The 21,581-nt window shown below is 41.0% G+C and overlaps 1 protein-coding gene and 1 non-coding gene across 2 annotated transcripts; one reads left to right on the top strand and one right to left on the bottom strand.

Moving 5' to 3' along the window:
• Window positions 1-4,533: 4,533 nt before the first annotated feature.
• Window positions 4,534-21,581, bottom strand: ZC3H8 (zinc finger CCCH-type containing 8). The gene is made up of 8 exons (XM_049784461.1): window positions 21,485-21,581; window positions 17,041-17,137; window positions 13,878-14,112; window positions 9,563-9,696; window positions 8,826-8,948; window positions 7,172-7,283; window positions 6,413-6,522; window positions 4,534-4,572 (listed from the first exon to the last, which is right to left on the bottom strand). The coding sequence occupies exons 1-8, from the start codon at window positions 21,559-21,561 to the stop codon at window positions 4,543-4,545; spliced, it is 918 nt and encodes a 305-aa protein (XP_049640418.1). The 5' UTR covers window positions 21,562-21,581; the 3' UTR covers window positions 4,534-4,542.
• On the top strand, window positions 7,468-7,571 carry LOC126025278 (U6 spliceosomal RNA). Its single transcript, XR_007501308.1, has one exon. It is a non-coding gene; the product is annotated as a U6 spliceosomal RNA (small nuclear RNA).

Genomic DNA, 21,581 nt, shown 5'->3' with positions numbered 1-21,581 from the left:
CTAAATGATTTTTACTATTATTATTCTTAAAATATTAGTGATAGCTTTTAAGCAAAATTCCTTGATTTTCTGCTAAAGGCTTCTTTTCTAAAAAATCATTCTGGGGGGGGGAACAAGGGAGATAGCCTGGAGGTAAGGCATTTGCCTTGCATGCAGAAGGTCGGTAGTTCAAATCCCAGCATCCCATATGTCCTCTGAGCCTGCCAGGAGCGATTTCTGAGCACAGAGCCAGGAGTAACCCCTAAGTGCTGCCAGGTGTGACCCAAAAACAAACAAACAAAAATCATTCTCGGAAGTGTCTGTGTGATTCGTAAAATCAATAACATGTTCTCAAATAATTATGTTGTGGGTTTTCTATAGAACCCAGTGTTCTCAGGTTACTGTAGCATGGAGTAAGAAAAACAATCATCGTTCCCAGAAGCAGTACATGACGTGGGGGATATTTTCTTGCTCCGGGATCACCGGCCACTGTTCCAGGACACTAATTTCTGTGAAGCTTTGCCTCAAGTCCAAGCATGGCTTTCACCATGTTACACAGACCCCACTGGAGCTGCCGTGGCACTGATCACTGCTATGTGTGGCCCAAACTCCTCTCCCCACTAGCCCAATTATAATCAGATCTAATGTCACTTAGATCTAAATTTCATCATTTTTTGTGACACTCAGGACAAGAGAGATATGCATCTCAGAATGATAGAACTAAAATTATGGTTTTAGATTACACATGCAAATGTTTACATATTTTGGGGTTGAAGTGATAAGTCCAGAGTCATGCAACTGACCAGGTTCCATTTCCAGCATTCCAAATGAACCCCAAGTCTCACCAAGAGTGATTTAGGAGCCCAGAGTCAGAAGGAAGCCATGATCACAGCCAGGTATGCCCCCAAAGCAAAACACAAATAAAACATACAGATTTCACAGGAATCAACCCAACTCTGAAGTGTGTTTGGCATTATCAGTCCTTTTCTACACAATAGGTATATACTATCCTAGAGAACATGTATGTAACATGTCTTATAAGAATTGCTCGCTCCTCTTCCTGATACATTCATTCCTTTTCAGTTTCTGCTTCATGTCATGAAGTCAGTCTTCCTCATGATCATGCACCCTTAGACGCTTTCTCTTGTGGTTGATGCTGTCAACAACCTCTTTGATGAAGAGGGTGTTTGTGACTGGGTGGGTACGGAAACATGGCTTTAGGATAGACCAGCATTTCCCAAAACGAGCAACAGTACCCCACTAGGGGGCGCTAGAATGACCCAGGAGTGGGTAGTGGACCCTGTGTAACTGGTGTTTTCTGTTCACTTAAGGAATGTTTGGGGAGTTCGGAGGCTGTATAATTTTTTTTCTAAAAGAAGGCAATAGGGGGGCTAGAACAATAGTATAGACAGGGTAGGCGCTTGCCTTGCATGCAGATGACCTGGGTTTGACCCTCAGCAACCCATATGACTGACTCCCTGGGTACCACTACGAGTGATTGCTGAGTGCAGAGCCAGGAGTAATCTCTTACTGCCAGGTGTGGTCCCAAAACCAAAACCAACAAAAAAAGATATAAAGTATTCATCCTCCAAGCAATCTAACCTCCCTTTCCCACTTTTTTAAGTCTGAACTCAGCCTTCCAGTGTGACTCCCTGGCAGCTTCCAGTGCATTGTTTTCTCTTCCTCCAGGCTATGGCTCCATCAATCTGGCAGACAGCAGTGAGGTGCAGTGAGACACTCCAGACACCCTCCTGCTAAGGCTCAGGTGTCGGCTGGTTTCTTTCCTATACTGGTCATGTGTAATAAATATTGCATGGAGTATTAGCAATTCCCTTTCTTGTTTCACTGGGACTAGATTTCAAGCAGAATAACTCTTACATTTAATATGGAACTTTGCTAATAAGTGTTATCAACTTGAATGCACAGTATATAATAAAGCAAACCAGAGATGTTCTGATTTCTCCCAGAAAAAGAAAAACAATATGATGCTAGTTTTTTACTGTGATTTCTAATAATCTCTAAAGTGCATTTTTAGGATCTTGTTATTTGTGACAGGAAAATTTTGAATTTGAACATTACATGAGGAACTTTTAATACTTCTCTAATATATGTTGCATACAAATGTATAATCAGTTTGAGCATATGAGAAACTACCATTCTTACAGCTCACTTAAGAATTTCAGACCTTCAAAAGTTTGAATGGTATAGTAGGAGACATTGCCCCCACTTTATTTATAATAATGAAAAACCATTTAAGTGTTCAACAATGGAAAACTGATAAAAAAAAAAAGTACAGAATTTGAATTTATGCCATGCCACAGAATTGTGACCCATCATAAAAACCTGCTGTATTCCAAGGACTCTACTCCATGACAGAACTTCAATTTTTCCTGTGTGAGATCCTGGGTTTGATTCCCAGGCACTGAAAAAAATGTTGGTTTTTTTTTTTTTTCATTGATAATAAAATATAATTCTACTTTTGAAAATAAAAATTATGAAAAAGACTTGAAAATATATAGCAGTCTTCTCAGAGCAACCCAAGTTTGCTCTCCTTGTGCATATTCACTTGGCAGGGAAAGACTCAGTGAGCAGAGTCTTTAGCTGACGCCAACTGCCAGTCTCTGCTCTTGCTCCAAAGGCAGCAACACCTGGACAACACCTGGAGTTTCCTTCAACTCATCTGGCATTGCCTCTCCTGGCTACCGTCAGAGGTTGCACATCTTCTCAGTGACACAAGGGGGCGTCTGTGAGTCACTCCAATATATGCAGGAACACTCCAGCCTATACAAAGTTAAAGGAGGAAAAAGAACCCATCAGCTACGAAATCTCAATCACCCCCCACCCAACTGCAGGCCACGAAATGATAAAAATAGAAACTTTTATCTTTAAAGGCTGAATGAAACCAACCTTTTTAGAATCTTTCTGAAAAGGGCTGGATAAAGAGAATACAGGAGTTAAGGCAATTTTCTTGCAAACAGTGGACTCTGATTTGATCTCTGGCAGAGAATAGAGTCCCCTGAACCCTGCTGAGTGATCACTGAATGCAGATTCAGGAATAAGCACTAAGAACACTGGGTGCAGCCCAAGCCCCCAATACATAGAACACTGGGTGCAGCCCAAGCCCCCCAATACAATGACTTGAAATCCAAAAGTCAAAACTATAAGCATAAAAATATAAACTCCAGCCATAGAGAGAGCACAGCAGTAGGGCAGTTACCTTGCACATGGCCAAGGCAACCCATGAGGGACCTGGGTTCAGTTCCCGGCATCCCATATGGTCTCCTGAGCCTGTGATTTCTGAGCCCAGAGCCCCTGAGCGCCACTGGACATGACCCAAAAACAAACAAACAAACAAACAAATTCATGATATATGAACATAAATTAGGGGATGAGAAGACACAGGGATTGATCCAGGGTTAATTGTTAACAATTCCTCAAAGAATTAAACATAAATGTAAAAAGTCCAAATAGTTTTACACTGACAGAGAAAGGTTCTTTTTCATATGCACACGCACGCACACACACAGACACACACACACCTGGCTAAAGGCAGAGAGCACTTGTTCTGTGTATGTAAAGTCCTGGTTTGATACGTGGCACTATTTAATAATCATTTTAAAAAAGCCATAAAAGTAATTTTGCTCATTTCAAATAGTGAGAAGACGGCCCACAAAATGGAAGAATGTAGCAAAATAATGAATTGTAACCTATTCAGAGATAGATGTTATAGAGAAATAAAAATGAGTTATATGCATATGAATGAATCTTAAAAGTATGATATTAAATGAAAGTTAACAAGTTTTGTTGATAGTTATTTAAGAAATTACCAAATAACACTTATTAAATATTCAAAGAAAAAAAAAAGGCCAAAAGTTGGAAGTGTGGCTCGAGTGGCAGAGCACCTGATCCACAAGCCCTTGGCCTGGGGTAGATTCACTACCACCATCACCACCACCGCATAGGCCTGCCCAGTATTAGCAGGTTTGGCCCTTTTAACAGAAAAAAGAAGAGAAATATTTTCTCTTTAGAGGCAAAACTAAATACACTAATGAATCATGCATGTTGAGTATATCTAAAACAACCAACCAAACAAACAAAAAAAAAAAACACAGAGTGAAAATAAAAAAGACAGCAACAGCTCAGAAGAAAGAAGGTCCCTAAGAAGCCACATAGAAGTATATCCAGATAAAAGCAGCAGCACATTTTTTGTAAATTTTTTTAGTGGGAGAAGAGATAAGACTTGTTTGAGAAAACAGAAAAGTTTGTTTCCATGCTAATCTCAAGAGATATTTCAGAGGGCCCGGAGATATAGCACAGTGATGTTTGCCTTGCAAGCAGCTGATTCAGGACCAAAGGTGGTTGGTTCGAATCCCGGTGTCCCATATGGTCCCCCGTGCCTGCCAGGAGCTATTTCTGAGCAGACAGCCAGAAGTAATCCCTGAGCACCGCCGGGTGTGGCCCCAAAAAACAAACAAACAAACAAACAAAAAAAAACAAGAGATATTTCAGAGGGAGAAAAAAATCCAAAATGCTAATTCTAATTTTACCTTTCTTAAGAATTTTTCATGATGACTTCTTTTCCGAATCTAAAACCTAATGTAAAAAAAATCATATAATCATTAATGCATTAATTAATAAATGTACACAATCAAAAAATTTTGAGTGATTATAATAATATTCATCCTGGTAATCATCTAATAACAATTAGCAGAAAATGGAAACAAAAAATATTGTGCCTGTGTCATTTTTATCACCTCTAGCTTTCACACTGATAAGACAAAACATTTGGTATGATTTCTAATTTCAGAGTAACTCTTCATATTTATAATCAAAAGATAGTTAGAAAGAAGCACCCCTATTTTCTAATATTTGCATATGCTGAAGGGAATTTCTTTTTTTTTTTTTTTTTTTTTTTGGTTTTTGGGCCACACCCGGCGGTGCTCAGGGGGATACTCCTGGCTGTCTGCTCAGAAATAGCTCCTGGCAGGCACGGGGGACCATATGGGACACTGGGATTCGAACCAACCACCTTTGGTCCTGGATCAGCTGCCTGCAAGGCAAACACCGCTGTGCTATCTCTCCGGGCCCTGAAGGGAATTTCTTAATCTTTTATTTTTACTTTATTTCTTCATTCAATTTTGAAGCAACTATCTTCAAATATTATATGAGAAATGAAAGAATAAAAATTATTTTTAACTACCTTTTTCACAAACTGAAAAAGAACAATTGAGCAAAATAATTTTAACTAAGAATTCTCAAATTTTGTTTTGTTTTGGGTCACATCCAGAGATGCTCAGGGGTTACTCCTGACTTTGTACTAAGGAATTACTCATGCCAGGGCTCAAGGGACCATATGGGATGCTGAGGCTCGAACACAGGTCAGCTGCATGCAAGGCAGTGCCTTACCAGATGTACTATCTCTCCAGTCAGAATTCTCAAATTTAATTCTAAAATATTAATCAGATGACTTTTAACTTTCCTTCTAAGAATATAACAGAAGTACTATATTGTATTTACTATTTTCCTTTGTTCAGTTGAGCTAATTAATATTGCTAACTACACTGGTTTTATAATATTCCAATTTACACCAGAAATGAGTATAAAATATTCTTTAAGCTACAGGGAAGGGGCCAGAGAGGTGGCACGCGGCTGACCTGAAATCGCCCCTGGCTTGGGGGGACCATATGGGACGCAGGGGGATCGAACCATGGTCTTTGCACAGCAGACACCTTACCTCTAGCGCCACCTCACCGGCCCCTGGGAGCGATGGGAGCGATTTCTGAGCCCATAGCCAGGAGTAACTCCTGAGCATTGCTGGGTGTGGCCCAAAAACAAAAACAAAAACAACAACAACAAAAAAATAGCTACAAGGGAAAATATACAATGATTTTATAAACTTAAAAAAAAATTTTAGGGGCCGGTGAGGTGGTGCTAGAGGTAAGGTGTCTGCCTTGCAAGCGCTAGCCAAGGAAAGATGGCGACCACGGTTCGATTCCCCAGAGTCGCATATGGTTCCCCCGAAGCCAGGGGCAGTTTCTGAGCGCTTAGCCAGGAGTAACCCCTGAGCATCAAATGGGTGTGGCCTGAAAAACCAAAAAAAAAAAAAAAAAAAAAAAAGTCTTAGATAATTGGTCTTAATCTATTCCATATATAACCTATGAGGCATTTTTTTATTCTTTTAATTTTTATTTATTTTTTTTTGGGGGGGGGGGGTCACACCCAGCAGCACTCAGGGGTTACTCCTGGCTCTATGCTCAGAAATTGCTCCTGGCAGGCTCAGGGGACCATACGGGATGCCAGGATTAAAACCACCGTCCTGCATGCAAGGCAAACACCCTACCACCATGCTATATCTCGGGCCTCTTTTAATTGTTAAAAATGGATCTTTTTACATTTTCAACCTTAGTTCAAACATATTCTTAAAACTACTTACTTTTGCCAACAGTTCCTGTGTCTCTTCAGTCAGCGGAGCATGAGAAAACTTGCAATTGTCTCCCTGATAACATTTTGCTCCTGTATGGTAAAACTTGCAAGGATATTCATGTATCCCAAATGTTAAAGAAGAGAACAATTTTAACTTAAAAAAAAATTTTTTTTAGATGATTTTGTTTTCTTTATAAAGGACTATTCTGTTTGTTTTGTGGTGACATCCGGTAGAGCTCAGGGTTTACTCCTAGCTTACGCTCTTGGGCAGACCTGGGGGACCCTAGGCAGCGCCCGGACTCGAACTGGGATTGACTCTATCCAGTCAAGTGCCTTAACACTTGTACTATCTCCCTGGTCCTAAAGAACTTTATTACTAATAGAAGAAATTTCTACTTAAAATAATTCAATAAATAAGTTACATGAAAAAGATAATTTTAGAATCCTGTAAGTCAAGAGTACTGGCTATCACAGTTACTGTTTCCCTTCATATCCATTCTTAAAACAGACTACAAGCAAATTTAATGGTATAAGAAATGGCTATCTTAAGAAATGTGATTAATGTAACTTGGGAAGTACTCTGAGTCTGGGGGCTGGGAAAGGGTAGGGGAGGAATCTATATATAATTTAATCTTTTATAAGGAATTGGGCTTGGAAAATACAATTTGCCATAGCTAAAACACTTGTTTCACTCAAAATTTTATATATTTAGAATGTGAAAAGATGTTTATGAAAATAAAAGTTACAAGTATATTTTGATAAAGGATATTGTGTAAAAATAAACAGTTTTCGCCTTTGGTACAATATCCTTGTACATAAAATTTACACATTTGCTTTTTCTTCTCTAGCTCTGCATCATGATCAAATTTACACTGGTCTCCCTATATCAAGAGAAGAAACAACAAAAGTCATTATTTCTTGTATGAAATGAGTCATAATAATTCCTACTAAACTTTACAAAAACAATTCCAAGAGCTGCAGTAAGGTCGAAGCAGTAAGGTCTAATTCTTAGAATAGTACTAACACCACACATATAAGACAAAGTATTTTTAAAATTATTTTCTTGTGCTCACTTCGGCAGCTCATATAATAAAATTTGAATGATACAGAGGTTAGCGTGGTCCCTGCGCAAGGATGAAACTCATATTCGTGAAGCGTCCCCTACTTTTTAAAATCATTTTCTTAAATATAAAAGAACACATCACTTAATTTGTTTTTTGTTTTGTTTTATTTCTGAGCCACACCTGGAAGCAATCAAGGTTTAATTCTGGCTTTGCTCAGAAGTCATTCCTAGCAGGTTCATGGGACCATATGGGATGCCAGGGATTAAACCTGGGTCAGCTGTGTGCAAGGCAATGCCCCTCCTGCTATTACTCTAGCCCCTTCACCACTGTATTTTTCTAGTCAACCCTTTCCCAGAAGGAAATAGTGATTAAAAAATTGAAGGCTACTTTGGGGCCGGAGAGATGGCACAGCGGTAAGGCATTTGCCTTAGACGCAGAAGGACGGTGGTTCACATCCCAACATCCCATACGGTCCCCCGAGCCTGCCAGAAACTATTATGCTGAGTGAAATGAGTCAGAGGGAGAGGTAGACATAGAGTAACCTCACTCATCTCTGGGATTTAAGAAAAATAAGAGATAGTATAGTACAGCGGCATTTGCCTTGCAAGCAGTCGATCCAGGACCAAAGGTGGTTGGTTCGAATCCCGGTGTCCCATATGGTCCCCCGTGCCTGCCAGGAGCTATTTCTGAGCAGACAGCCAGGAGTAACCCCTGAGCACCGCCAGGTGTGGCCCAAAAGCCAAAAAAAAAAAAAAAAAAAAGATAGTATGGTAATAATACCCAGAGACAATAGATATGAGGTTTGAAAGGACCAGCCCATGATATAAAACTTACCACAAAGATTGGTGAGTGCAGTTAGAGAAAAAAACCAACAACTACCATGACAATGGTAGTGAGTGAGAGAAGAGTATGCCTGACAGGCAAGGGGTGGAGGAGGAGGAAGATGGGGGGCACTGGTGGTGGGAAGGTTGCATGAGTGAAGGGGTAGGGGTGTACTTTTATGACTGAAACCCAACTACAAACATGTTTGAAACTATGGTGCTTAAATATATTTAAAATTTTTTTAATTAAAAAATAAGTGAGATGACAGGGCCGGAGCAATGGCACAGTGGTAGGACGTTTGCTCTGCAAGCTGCTGATCCAGGACGGACTGTGGTTCGATCCCTTGGCATTCCATATAGTCCCCCACACCAGGGGCGATTCCTGAGAGCATAGCCATACTCCATACTCAGGAGTAACCCGAGTGTCACCAGATATGGCCCAAAGTCCCAAAATTTAAAAAAATAAATGAGATTATTCCTTTTCCTCTCAAAAAAGAGTTGGCTTGAATACACTTTGCTTACATATAGTTTTATGTACCTTAATACACTTCCTCACAAGAAAGTATTTACAAATCTGTTTTCCCTTGCGTTCCACTGTGTGTTGCTTGATGAATCCTGGACTCAGTTTCACATGTTGTGGCTTCTCCTCGGGTCTGCCTTCCTTGAAAGACAAAACACACACACACACACACACACACAAAACAGAAACTAAAAGTGAGACACAGAAAATTATTTCAAGTCAAAGAGTTAGTCGAACTATAAACTGAGTGGCTGCCTTGCATTCAATCCCCTGCCCCCTTCATGGTCTTCTGAACTCCTATGCTCCACTAGGAGTGATTCCTAAGCACAGACACAGGAGTAAACCCTGAGCACAGCTGATGATGAAAACAAACAAACAAATAAACAATACAGCAAATAAACAGAAACAGTTTTAATTTCCAGAGGGATATTCAGGAACCTACATCAAAAACTACAGTAATATAAACCCTGGGTATTTTATATCTTCTCCCTGCTCTGCCCATGTCTCTGTAAATACTCAGAAACCAAGAATGTGCCCCTTTACTTAGTCAGCAGGCAGAGATTTGTGGGGTGCACAGGTGATGCGTGAGAAAGAAAAACATGGAAAGCCTATACCAGAGACAAAGAATTTCACCCCAAGTAATTCTACTTGTGGACTGCCCCCACTTCTCAAGGCTGAACAGCCTCTGTCCCGAAGGCATCAGTCAGAAATCTCAGAGCATGTATGTGCCTTAGTACCCGCTTATGTTCATGTACCTGGTCCCGAGGAACTCGCTTGCTTGGAAGAGCATTGGGTCCTTCTTCCCCACCACCAGGCCGTTTCCGCTTCATTTTCTTCTGCTTCCCATTCTTTTGAACAGATTTAAGGTTTTTATTCTTTTTTTTCGCTGCTTAGAACAAGAAAGTTCATTTCAGAGATGATAGAGAGGTAGCCTTTAGAATGACTGATATCTAGAGGCTGGAGTGATAGTACAGCAGGTCAGACACTTGCCTTGCACATGGCTAATCCAGAATCTATTCGATTCAATATGGTTTCCCAAGCACTACCGGGAGTGATTCCAGAGCTCAGAATCAGGAGTAACCCCTGAGCACTACCAGGTGTGGCCCCAAAACAAAGCAACAATAACAAAAAAAAAATTCTAGAGGAGGCCAGATTGGATTATTGTCCCTCATGGGTACGTGAACCCAGACCCAGCTGCTAGTCAGTTGTGGATGGAGTTTGGGGTGACGAGGAATCCCCAGTATGAGGTCAGCTGAGTGTGAGACCAGTAAGAGGTTAGCCACTCTGCTTCACTCTCTGGCTTCGCATTTCTTTCAGTCAAAGAGCTGTACCACAACACTTAATAACAATACAATACAAAGTTCACAATAGAAAAACTACACAGAACCTCACAACACCTGTGACTAAAGATGTTAGTTCTAGAGACCCAACCAACACCTGCCACCTACATAATTTCTCTAATCAGAACTTTAAAGAGGAAATGTTACAAATGTTCAACGAACTTAAAGAAATGATGGCACAGATAGCCCAGAAGACTCGAGAGGATATAAGCGGAAATAAGAAAATTTCAAACAGAAATATCAGGGCTGCAATAAATGGTAGGTGAAATGAAAACCTCACTGGAAAGTCTGACCAGCAGAGTTAACAGCTTGCTGAGGACAAAATCAGTGATATAGAAGATGAGCTGCATAACACCTCCATACAACAGAAGAAGTGGAAAAAAATCCTGAAAGAAAACGAACAGATGACAATGAACTCTGGGATAAATTCAACAGAAACAGCATAAGAATCATTGGGGTCCCAGATATCCAGGAAGAAAACCCTGATGAAAAATCTACAGTCAAGGACATCATTACAACTTATATTTTGGAGGCCCAAAGAGTACCAGCTAAAAGAGATCCAAAGAAAAGAACCCCAGGACATATAATAGTCACAATGATAAAAACTGATAGGAGTAGAATACTGAAAGCAGCATGATCAAAAAGGGAAATTATATACAATGAGGCATCCTTAAAATTAACAGTAGATTTCTCACAAGCAACTCTCAAGGCCCAAAGGCAGTGGTGGGATATAGTGGCAAAACTCAATGAAGTAAATGCATTTCCAAGGATACTTCCCAGCCAGATGTTTATTCAGGTTTGAAGGAAGGACGCACAACTTCATGAATAAACAACAGCTCAGAAACTTTACAGACTCAAACCAACCTTAAAAGAAGAACTTAAGGGTCTACTCTAAGACAAGGCAGACAGTATAAACATACTAAACTCCTACAAAATGACAATCCCATGACAACCCTCTTTCTCAATGTCAATGGACTAAATACACCAATTAAGAGACACAGAGTGGCAAAATGGATCCTAAAGTTGAATCCAACATTTTTTAAATTACCTTTATTTAAACACCATGATTACAAATATGATTATAGTTGTATGATTACAGTCATGTAAAGAATACCCCTCTTGGGGTCAGAGAGATAGCACAGGGGCATTTGCTTTGCAAGCAGCCGATCCAGGACCTAAGGTGGTTGGTTCAAATCTGGGCATCCCATATGGTCCCCCGAGCCTGCCAAGGGCTATTTCTGAGCAGATAGCAAGGAATAACCCCTGAGCACCGCCGGTGTGGCCCAAAAACCAAAAATAAATAAATAAATAAATAAATAAAAGAACACCCCCCTTCACCAGTGCACCCCTTCACCAGTGCAATATTCCCACCACCAATTTCCCAGATCTCCCTCCTCCCCACCCCACCCACACCTGTACTCGAGACAGGCTTTCTACTTCCCTCGAATCCAACATTTTTGCTGCCTGCAAGAAACACATTTGATAGTCAAAACAAACAGACTCAAAGTCAAAGGTTAGAGGGCAATCATTCAAGCAAACAACTTCCTTAAAAAGGCTGGGTGGACATACTATTATCAGACTACACAGACTTTACACTGAAAAAGGTTTTAAGAGATAGAGATGGACATTTCTTAAAAATCAAATGAAATGTACAACAGGAAGAAATATGTACCCAATGAGGGGCCAGCAAAATATTTAAAACAATTGCTGATAGATTTGAAAAAAGACATCAATAACAAGACAGCCTCTTGCCTTGCATGTATCTGACCTGGGTTCAATCCCCAGCCCCCTCATATGGTTCCCTGAGCCACACCATGAGTGAACCCTAAATGGGAGCCACAAATAAACCCTGAGCACCACCAGTGAAGTCTCAAAAAATATAATATATATGTACACACACACACACACACACACACACACACACACACACACACACACACACACACACACACACATTTTCTGTGCATCAAGAAGACTCCCATGCAGGACCAGTGGTGGTCCGGGCCACAACTGTTGAAAAAAAAGAAGACTCCCATGACTCTATGAAACTGATGAGGATGTTATGCCTTTCCAACAGTTCTGGGGTAATGAAACTAAAGATGAGTGAGTTCAGGGCTCATAGAACCTGTCTCATGTGCAGCTGACCCTAGTTCAACCCCCAATACCAAAATGTCCCCAAAGCACTGCCAGGAGTGATGTCCAGCACATAATTAGGTGTGATTACTCCCCCACACCCACCCAAACTCCCCACACTTCCTCTCCCTCAAAAAGCCACAAAGAAGCCAAAAAAGAAAATAAATACTTCTGGGTCCCTAACTCTTCCCTCAGAAAATAAAAGGTACTGCTGGGAAAGGAAAACAAGAAAGATCAGCCAACTTCTGGGTCAGAAGTCAGATCCTCCTAAAGTGACCCACATTCCAGGGTCACTCAGTAGTATCCCTGCACCATACCAGAGGATGCTCCAAACAGAAAACACCTGGCAGATCTTCTACTGTCAGATCTCTCTTTCTCTCCCTCTCTCCTCTCTCTCTCTTCCCCCTCTCTCGTTGGCTGCGTGCAAGGCAAACGTTCTATCTCTGCTGTCGCTCCGGCCCCCAGATTTATTCTCACTGAAAAATATTTTGATCTAAACTGTATGTACAGACCCATTTAAAAAAAAAAAGAAAAAGAAGAGCATTTAAAGAGAATATAATAAAATGAGAAAATCAACAATTTCATGGGACTGGACATATAGTACAGTAAGTAGTTAGGGTGCTTATCTTGCACAAAACTGACAGGGGTTTTATCCCCAGTATTCCATGTGGACCCCAGAGCACTGCCAGGAGTTCAGAGTCAAGCATAAGCTCTGAGCATCAGTGGGCATGACCCTTTAAACCCCCACTCTCCGCAACTGTCATCTGCTCTCAAATTTATGACTAAGTTTATTTAGTGGGGTGGGAGGCAGGCTCCCTAGCTGGAGTCCACTAACTCACCTGACAGTACCTGAATACTGGGAGTGAGTCTGTATCTCAAATGTCATGCACTCACACTCCACCCCTCTAACTATTCTCCCAGACACACACACACCCCAGTACCCTTCTTCATTCTAGTCATCTTAAAATTGTATGTTCTGAGTTTACTCAGATCCTCAACTATAAGTCCATGCAGGATGTCAGTAATACAAACAGGCATTTCTTGTCCTGACATGCCATAGACTTAGCATTTCATTACCAAGCAGCCAGGATACTTGATAAGACTTCTGAATGACTCCAGAAGTACTTATCTGCCAAGAGGCCATGTTAGTGTGCCACCCCTACTGAGTGTAAGTGCCATGAAAACCATCTTTCTATGAAACATAACATAGAATTCCCTTTCCAGATCCATATCTGAGCTTCTGTGATCAGTTCTCTTGATGAGCATTTTTCAGCAAGGCTCCATATGTGGCTCCACAGGAAGCCACAGGTAAAAACATAAATGGATGGCTGTGATATGAGGCTAAGGAGCCACCAGGGAGGAAGAAGGGTCAGCAGTGGGTCATGGAAAAGTCAAGAAATGCTGCTTTGAGGCACTATGGTAGGGTGTATGCCTTGCATGCAGTCAACCCAGATATTAATCCTTGGCATCACAAGTAGTTCCCCAGGGCCAGAAGTGACTACTAAAGACTACTGAATGTGGCTCCCAAAGAAACAAAAATAAAACAAGAAACTCTACTCCAGATAAACTTTCTATAATGAAATCATCAGATGCTCACCATTCTGCGTTTCCTTTGATGGACCTTTCTTCATGGAATCTTCAGGAACTGGTAATTCCTGGGCAGCATTGGCCATTTCTTTAGCTTGAATATACTGCTGAAGAGCTTTAGCAAAATTATCTTCTGAGTCTTTACCGAGTGACTCATTGTCACTATCTGGCAAATAGTCCTTACTTTTTGATTTTCTATGGAGTAAATTCTTTTGTGAGGCAGCAGAGTTTCTGGAATGCCGAAGCTACACAGAAATAAAAATTTCAATTTTAGGGCTGGAGAGATATACAGCAAGTAAAGTAAACATTTGCATACCCCGAACGAAACTGCTCGGGGTATGCAAATGTTTAATGCGATTTTTTTCTTACTAATGCCATTTTTATTGCAATTATTCGGTAAGCGAATAATTGCGAATACTGCGATATTTGAAGGCTGGCCGTGGGCCACAAAATGTTGCCTAGTACACACTCAACCCAAGTTCAAACCCTGGCATCCATAATCCCCCCACCCCACCCCACACACTCCACTAGGAGTAATTTTTGAGTACAGAGCCACTAGTTAACCCTGTGTGTGGCCAGGTATGGTCCCCAAAACAAAAAAAAAATGCAATTTTAAAAACCTAGCATGATTCGAAACAATCTAGAGAAAACAGAGACTGACCATGAGTTTAATCATTTTTCAGGTTGAGTGACAGGTTCACGGAGGTTTATTTCTCTTTACCACTATATTTGAAACATTTAGAATTTTATAAAAGCATTGTACATACAGACTTATCTGTCACTTTAAGGAAGACTTAGAATTTGTACACTGTACAGCTCAATGTAGAGCACTTGCACATATAAATCTACCTGCCTCTCTACTCAGGAAGGCTTTACCTATGGCTGCTAATTTATGACAACATGGTTTACCACATCAAAAAATTTACTAGTTCAACCTTAGGAAAAAGATAGTCTGGGACTGGAGAGACAGTGTAGAGTTACATGTGACAGACCTGGGTTTAACATTGCAGCAACCAATACGATCTCCTGCATCCCACCAGTGAACTCTTTAGTGCAGGAGTAAGACAGGAGTAAGCCCTGAGCACTGCTATGTGTGTGCAACAGTTCCCATGAAGTTTTGCTTAGTCAAATACAGAGAAGAAATTCTATTAAGTGTACCAATCTTACAAATACAATATCAAGTAAAAAAACAGGAGAAAAAAGGAGGCTGGGCGTAGTACAGGAGTTAAGGTATTGCCTTGTGTGATGTAATCCTTGGCATCTGAATGTCCCCAGGACATTACCAGGTCCAGCTCTGGAAATTTCTGGACAATGCCACCTTACACTGGGAAATTGCTGGCACTACAGAGTCCAAGCAACTGTGCATTCTTAGATCGTCCTCATGAACAGCCAGCTTGGTGGGCCAAGTATTGCAAGGAGGAACCCCTCTAAATACTGGGGCACAGCTGGATCCCTTAAACACAATATTCTATTTCAATAAAGTACAAACACTGGCAAGAAAAACCTATATTGTTAGGATAACAGCATCAGAAATAAAAGACATAAAGAGAAAGAAAGTGTGTATAAGTCAGATACATGTTGGCACAAATTAGAACTCTAGAAGGAAACAAAGGGAGATGACTGAGAAAAAGAGTGACAAAAAGTTTGTGGATGATGTTCTTACTAGAATAGGTATTATTTTAAAACTTGATTGTGATTCAGCACATTTACGTTTTATGTGCTCGTGAATCAAGAACCGGGGACAAAATAAGTCTAGAAGAACTAGCTTCAGAAGAACCCACATTGCCAAACCGCATGTGGTGACTTCCCTCTTCACAATTGTTGATATCACATTTCTCTCAGGTTACTCCACCTGCAGTCATTTGGGACCACACTCACAAACTAATACAGGCCACTAGCTATACATCACTGAGGTTAAGTTAGAGCAATGCCTTTAGATTTAGTTTTAGAAGAAGGAAGCTTTGGGGCTGGAGAGACAGCATGGAGGTAAGGGATTTTGCCTTTCATGCAGAAGGTCATTGGTTCGAATCCTGGCACCCATATGGTCCCCTAACCCTACCAGGAGCGATTTTTGAGCGTGGAGCCAGGAGTAACTCCTGAGCGCTGCCGGGTATGGACCCCCCCCATGTCCCCCCCAAAAAAGAAGGAAGCTTTGACATGCCAGTAGGGTAAGTTACAGAGTACTCAGGATTAGGGAGATGCTGATCAGAACTACTATTGAGAGAGCAGCCCACACCAGTGAGAATGGCAAATAGTCTGGAAAGATTCAGTGTTGGTGAAGCTATGGTAAGAAAGGAGACTTCAGCAACTGTTGGTGGGAATGTCACATGGTTTGGACTCTATAGAAGGCAATATGGAAATTTCTCAAAAAAACAAAAACAAAAACAAAAACAAATAAACAACTACCCAGCAATACCACTTCTTGGCATTTATCCCCCAAACACAAAAACATGAATTTGAAAGGATATTGGCATATCTATGTTCATTGCCACACTGAATGAATACTATAGCCAAGATATGAAAACAACCCAAATGTCCAAAATATGGAAAGAACCCAACTGCGGATAAATAGCTCAAGGAGTTGTGGTCTATATGGAATACTCAGCTCTAAGAAAGACCAAAACTGCAATCTGCTGTGGCATGGACTGAACTAGAGGACCTCATGCATAGTGATAGCTATCAGAAGGAAAGGGACAAATACAAAAGGATCTCTCTTAAAAGTGAGATTTTAAGATATACAGCAAGGTAAAAAAAAAAGGGGGGGGAGTGGCCAATGGCAGCACAAGAGAACTGATGTACACAAAGGGTTGTTTGGGGTGGGGAGCCTGAAAGAGAGAGGCATGGGGGGTTGGGAGAGGAAGGTGGGACACTAGTGATGAGTGCAGTAGTGGTATAGTGTACAAGTGAAATCATCGTTAACAATACTGCAAATTACAATACCTAAATGGGAAAAAAAGCACTGCAGGGACAATCCCCCACCCCCATCCCAGTCCTTTTCAGAAACACAGGAAAAAGAAAAGTCATGCACTAAAAGAAATTCATATTAATAGACAACACAGGCCAATAAACAGTATTTGGCTATAAAGTAGAACCAAGTTTTCCAATATATGTATCTAGGTCTCAAATGCTCACAAAAAGTGTTTTTTTCCCCCAACATGCTCACTTAATCTTACTTTTTTGGGCATATGACCACATCCCAGTTTTATGTCCCATTTTATTGTCTCTTCTTGTGTTTCTTCAACTTCCGTATCATCTATTTCATCATGGATTCTGTAGCAAAAATATCAATAACAATGTCAACCTGAAAAGTCCCTGCACAGGATTTGTCAACCTGAAGTCTCTATACATCATTGCTTTGGTGTATCTTCAAATTGCTATACAAAAAGCCCAAATTCAAACTATAATCCAAGAATGTCAGAAGTATCATATATAAAATTATGATGAGTTCTAATGATAAAGTGATATTTATAAGTAAACTGAAAAGCTGAAACATTGGATGATATCATCTTTTTTTTTGGTTTTTGGGCCACACCCGGCATTGCTCAGGGGTTACTCCTGGCTGTCTGCTCAGAAATAGCTCCTGGCAGGCAAGGGAGACCATATGGGACACCGGGATTCGAACCAACCACCTTTGGTCCTGGATCGGCTGCTTGCAAGGCAAACGCCGCTGTACTATCTCTTCGGGCCCGGATGATATCATCTTAATGTTCAAATACTAGGTACTTTATGTATTATCCATTTTTCAGATACTGAATATAACACCATAAGTCCAACAGACACTGAATATACATCATAAACCATATTGGACCTTAAATCTTGAGATACAATGAAGAGGACACGCTTTGTTCCTGACTTTTGAGAATTTTCCTATTAAAGAAATTTCAAAATGGAGGGACAAAGATGGATTCATTTACAAAGCACCCTTATCCAAGATGGGACCAGAGGTCTTCTGAACCTAAAAGATATCAAAGTATACGGTGCCCCAAGCCAGGAGTAACCCCTGAGCATCACTGGGTGTGCCCCCCCCCCAAAAAAAAAGATACCAAAAGTTAGCAAACAATGAGAAAAAGCAACAGTATTTCAGGGAAGTGCAGGGTTTCTTTCCTGGGCAGGAAAGAGCCCAAACTTACATTCAAGTGTAAAAAATACAAAAGGAAAGTTATTTTCAGATTCCTACGGGCAGAAATTAAAGCACATATGGATCATCTGGGATGTTTAAAGATGTTACATCAAAAGGAAAATTAAAAATACAACATTGAACGAAAACCAAGAACAAAGAAAAGAGAAAAGCAGTCGATAAAATGTATAGGTAAATCAAAGTAGACTTGGGTTCCATATCTACAGAGGGACAGAAAACCATTGTGTTCCAGTAAGGGACAAGCATGGAGTGAAGATGTGCACTATTGTCAGGAAAAGACCAGCATTGGCAAACTGGGCATCTTAGAGCTTCTTCCGAATGGACAACGCTGCTAGCAAGTTAAAGCAAACAGCAACTTCTTTAAAGGTTTCTGGATTCATTTGTTCCTTCAGTGGAGTGGAAGACTGTCACCTGGTTAGAGCTAAGTTACATTCATCAGATGTCGTAGCAAGTTGTGAAACTTCCACAAATGTCACCAGCATTAGAACCAACAAACATTTTTTTTATTGTTATTTCAGATCACATCCAGCAGTACTCAGAGCTTACTCCTGGCTCTGTGCTCAGAGATCACTCCTGGTGGACTCAGGGGACCAAATGGGATTCTGGGGACCAAACTTGGGTTGGCTGATTGCAAAGCAAGTGCCTTACCTGCTGTACAATGACTCCTGCCTAACGATTTCCTATGCTTTTCTATTAGCACTTTCAGAAGTAGCGAATCACAGTTGGCACTAGAAGAAAACTTTCCTTGGAGCAATAATGGCAATAACTCTAACTTAATATTATGCTTACTTGGTGCCAAGTTAGCCCACAAAGACTTCACATGCAAGCACTAATTCACATTCACGTTATCACTTAAAAGCCTGTTTGAAAGGTGAATAAACAAAATTACAGAATGTGTATAGGTAGTCAGGGACCTCTCTGTCCATTCTGTGGGGAAATCCAATTTTCAAAACAGATCCATGTTTGACCACTTCCTGACACTGATTCTATGATCCAAGCTATTCTTGCCCCCTTGTGTACAACTCATAACACAATCAAAATTATCCTAAAATGTCACTTTGCTGAAACCCATGTAGTAGGAGGGCCACGGAAATGGTTCAAAGGAGCTGGGAGTGCTTGCTTTACTAGTGGGCTCTAGATTCCACTCACAGCACTGTATGATAACCCGCCCATGCCCCCCCCCATCGAATGACTCCTGAGCCCCACCAAAACACCCCATTTCCCCATCAAAAAAGAGAAAAGAAATCCCTCCAGGGATAAGAGAGAATAAAGCAAATTAAGTACTTGCCCGACCTTGTTTCAATCCCTGAGCAGAACCAGGAGTAATTCCTGAGAACCTTGGGTGTGGCCCCAAAAACCAAAATATTAAAATAAATAAAGTCTCTACATCTTACCCTTATATCCTCTCCCATCTACCCTTTCTTCCACTTATTTGTCATTACTTAAAATATTACATATGTGTTGAGTGACAAGATAGAAAGCTCATGGATTTTTCTTTTACTTATACTATAACCTTACAATAATATCTCATATTGGCAGAAATGGTCCTTTCCTAAAATTTAGTCCTATTCTAAAATTACTACTCTCAGAAACTAAGATTCATCTAACTGCATTTAAAATAAAAACAATTATACAAAGAAAACAAGGCACAGGAAAACTCAAACAACTTAAGTAGATAGTAAAGTAGGTGGAATGCTAGCCTTGTGCACAACCAATCTGAATTCCCGATACCAAATATCGTCCACGAAGCCCAGACAGGGGTGACCCCTGAGAGCAGAGCCAGGCATAAGGACAGAGCACAGCTGGGTATGGCCCCACCAAAATAATACAAAAAACCTAAAGCTAAAAGCTAGGGGGGAAAAAAAACGCACAACAAAAGCACTGGGGTTAAAGTATTAACAGACTAAAATACATAAATACTTTTCATATTTCAATACTATCCTTCGAATAACATTTTAGCAAAAAACATTTTAGAAGCTACTGTGTATCTCTGCAAGTCTCTTCTTTAATTAATCGCACTAAATGGGAGAAGACCTGGGCCCATATCCGACTGTGATCGGGAACCAATCCAGAACTCTAAAGACAACACAGAACGCTAGAGATTAAACTCAAGTTGGTGGTGTGCAAGGTAAGCCAACTACCTCTGTACTAATATTTTGGCCCAATCATCAATATTTTTCAGTCTTCCCTGTGGCATTCACCTGATTTCTCCTATGCAGTTTAAGTTTATTAACTGGCCTTGCTTTTCTTCACAGAGGAAACTATTTGCAAAGTTACCAGCATCTTTGGCTCTCTTCAATATAGGTCTTCCTTTTCGTCATTTAGTCATTTTACTTTAGGAGTTTGTTGAGGAAGTCCTGGGTTCCTGAAGTTAGGCTGTCTGGATAACAACCCTCACCTTTATCAACAAAACTGCCACGTAGGGCACATTATCTTCTCTGTGCCTCAATTTTCTCAACTGCCTTAAGAGGACATGATTAACTTCCAGGTGATCCTAAGTGAAATGATTGTTTTGTTGTTACTTTGGAATTAGGATACATCCATTGATGTTCAGGTTATTCCTGACTCAGAACTCAGGGATCACTGTTGGTGATGCTCAGGAGCCATGGGGGATGCTGGAAATTGAAGCTGGGAAGGCCACCGTGCAAGAAAAGTGTACTATTCATCCAGTCCCTGATAGTGTTTGCAAGTACAATAAGGCTCTTAATAGTGATCTAATTAAGGATTAGGCATTAGGGGAACACTTTCAATTATGACGTTTCAGAGAGAAGTCAAAAAGGGTTTAAGCGATCAAGATGTGAAATCAAATTGAACAAGAACTAAGATGAGCGAAATAAAGGATGTATGGCTAGTTTCACAAAAAAAAAAAAAAAAAAAAAAAAACTGGCATGGTGAAAGATGGGGAAAAGAGGGGCAGATGTCGACTTGGAAGGAAAGACGAATTTCAGACTCAGAAAAATAAAAGTAAATGACTTTTTGGATGTAAATTCTAAAAATAAGATTTTTAAAAAAAATTTTTTAACCTAAAGCAAAATATATTCCAAAGTTATTTCCTTTTTTTATACATTGGTCTGTAGTGTTTCTTGTGTGTGGACTAAAGGTGGAGCAGCAGGAGTTGGAACCCTTGGGTTCCTACAGCAAAAAAACTCCTGGCCTTGGGCAATCATGCCAGTCCCTCCACCAGGCTGGTGCCAACACAGGCGGCCCCAAACCCAGCGCGAGGCGAGCCCGGAGCCCCCTTGGGCCCATCCCCAAAGCTGCTGGGCCCCGCGGCCCCCTTGACCCCGGCTTCCTCCCGCCCACCAAGACCCTCCCGCCCACCACGACCTCTGCAGGTGCGACCTTCGCCGCGGCCCCGGCCGGGCCCGCAATCCCGGAGCTGGAGCAACACGCACACGCGGACACTCCCCCGCTCAGGGACGCCGAGGCGACCTCGGGCCGGGAACCTACGATCAGAGCAGGGAAAGAGGGAGGATCACCTTTCGGCAGAGTCCGTGGCTGGCTTTTTGCCAAGGGCCGGGTTGGGGGGTTTGGAGAAAAGATTCTCAAAATCCATGAGTCTCCCAAGCGCGTGAG

Source organism: Suncus etruscus, chromosome 12 (assembly GCF_024139225.1).
Source record: "Suncus etruscus isolate mSunEtr1 chromosome 12, mSunEtr1.pri.cur, whole genome shotgun sequence".
In the NCBI taxonomy this organism is placed as follows: domain Eukaryota; kingdom Metazoa; phylum Chordata; class Mammalia; order Eulipotyphla; family Soricidae; genus Suncus; species Suncus etruscus.
This window is presented reverse-complemented; position numbering and strand designations above follow the sequence as displayed.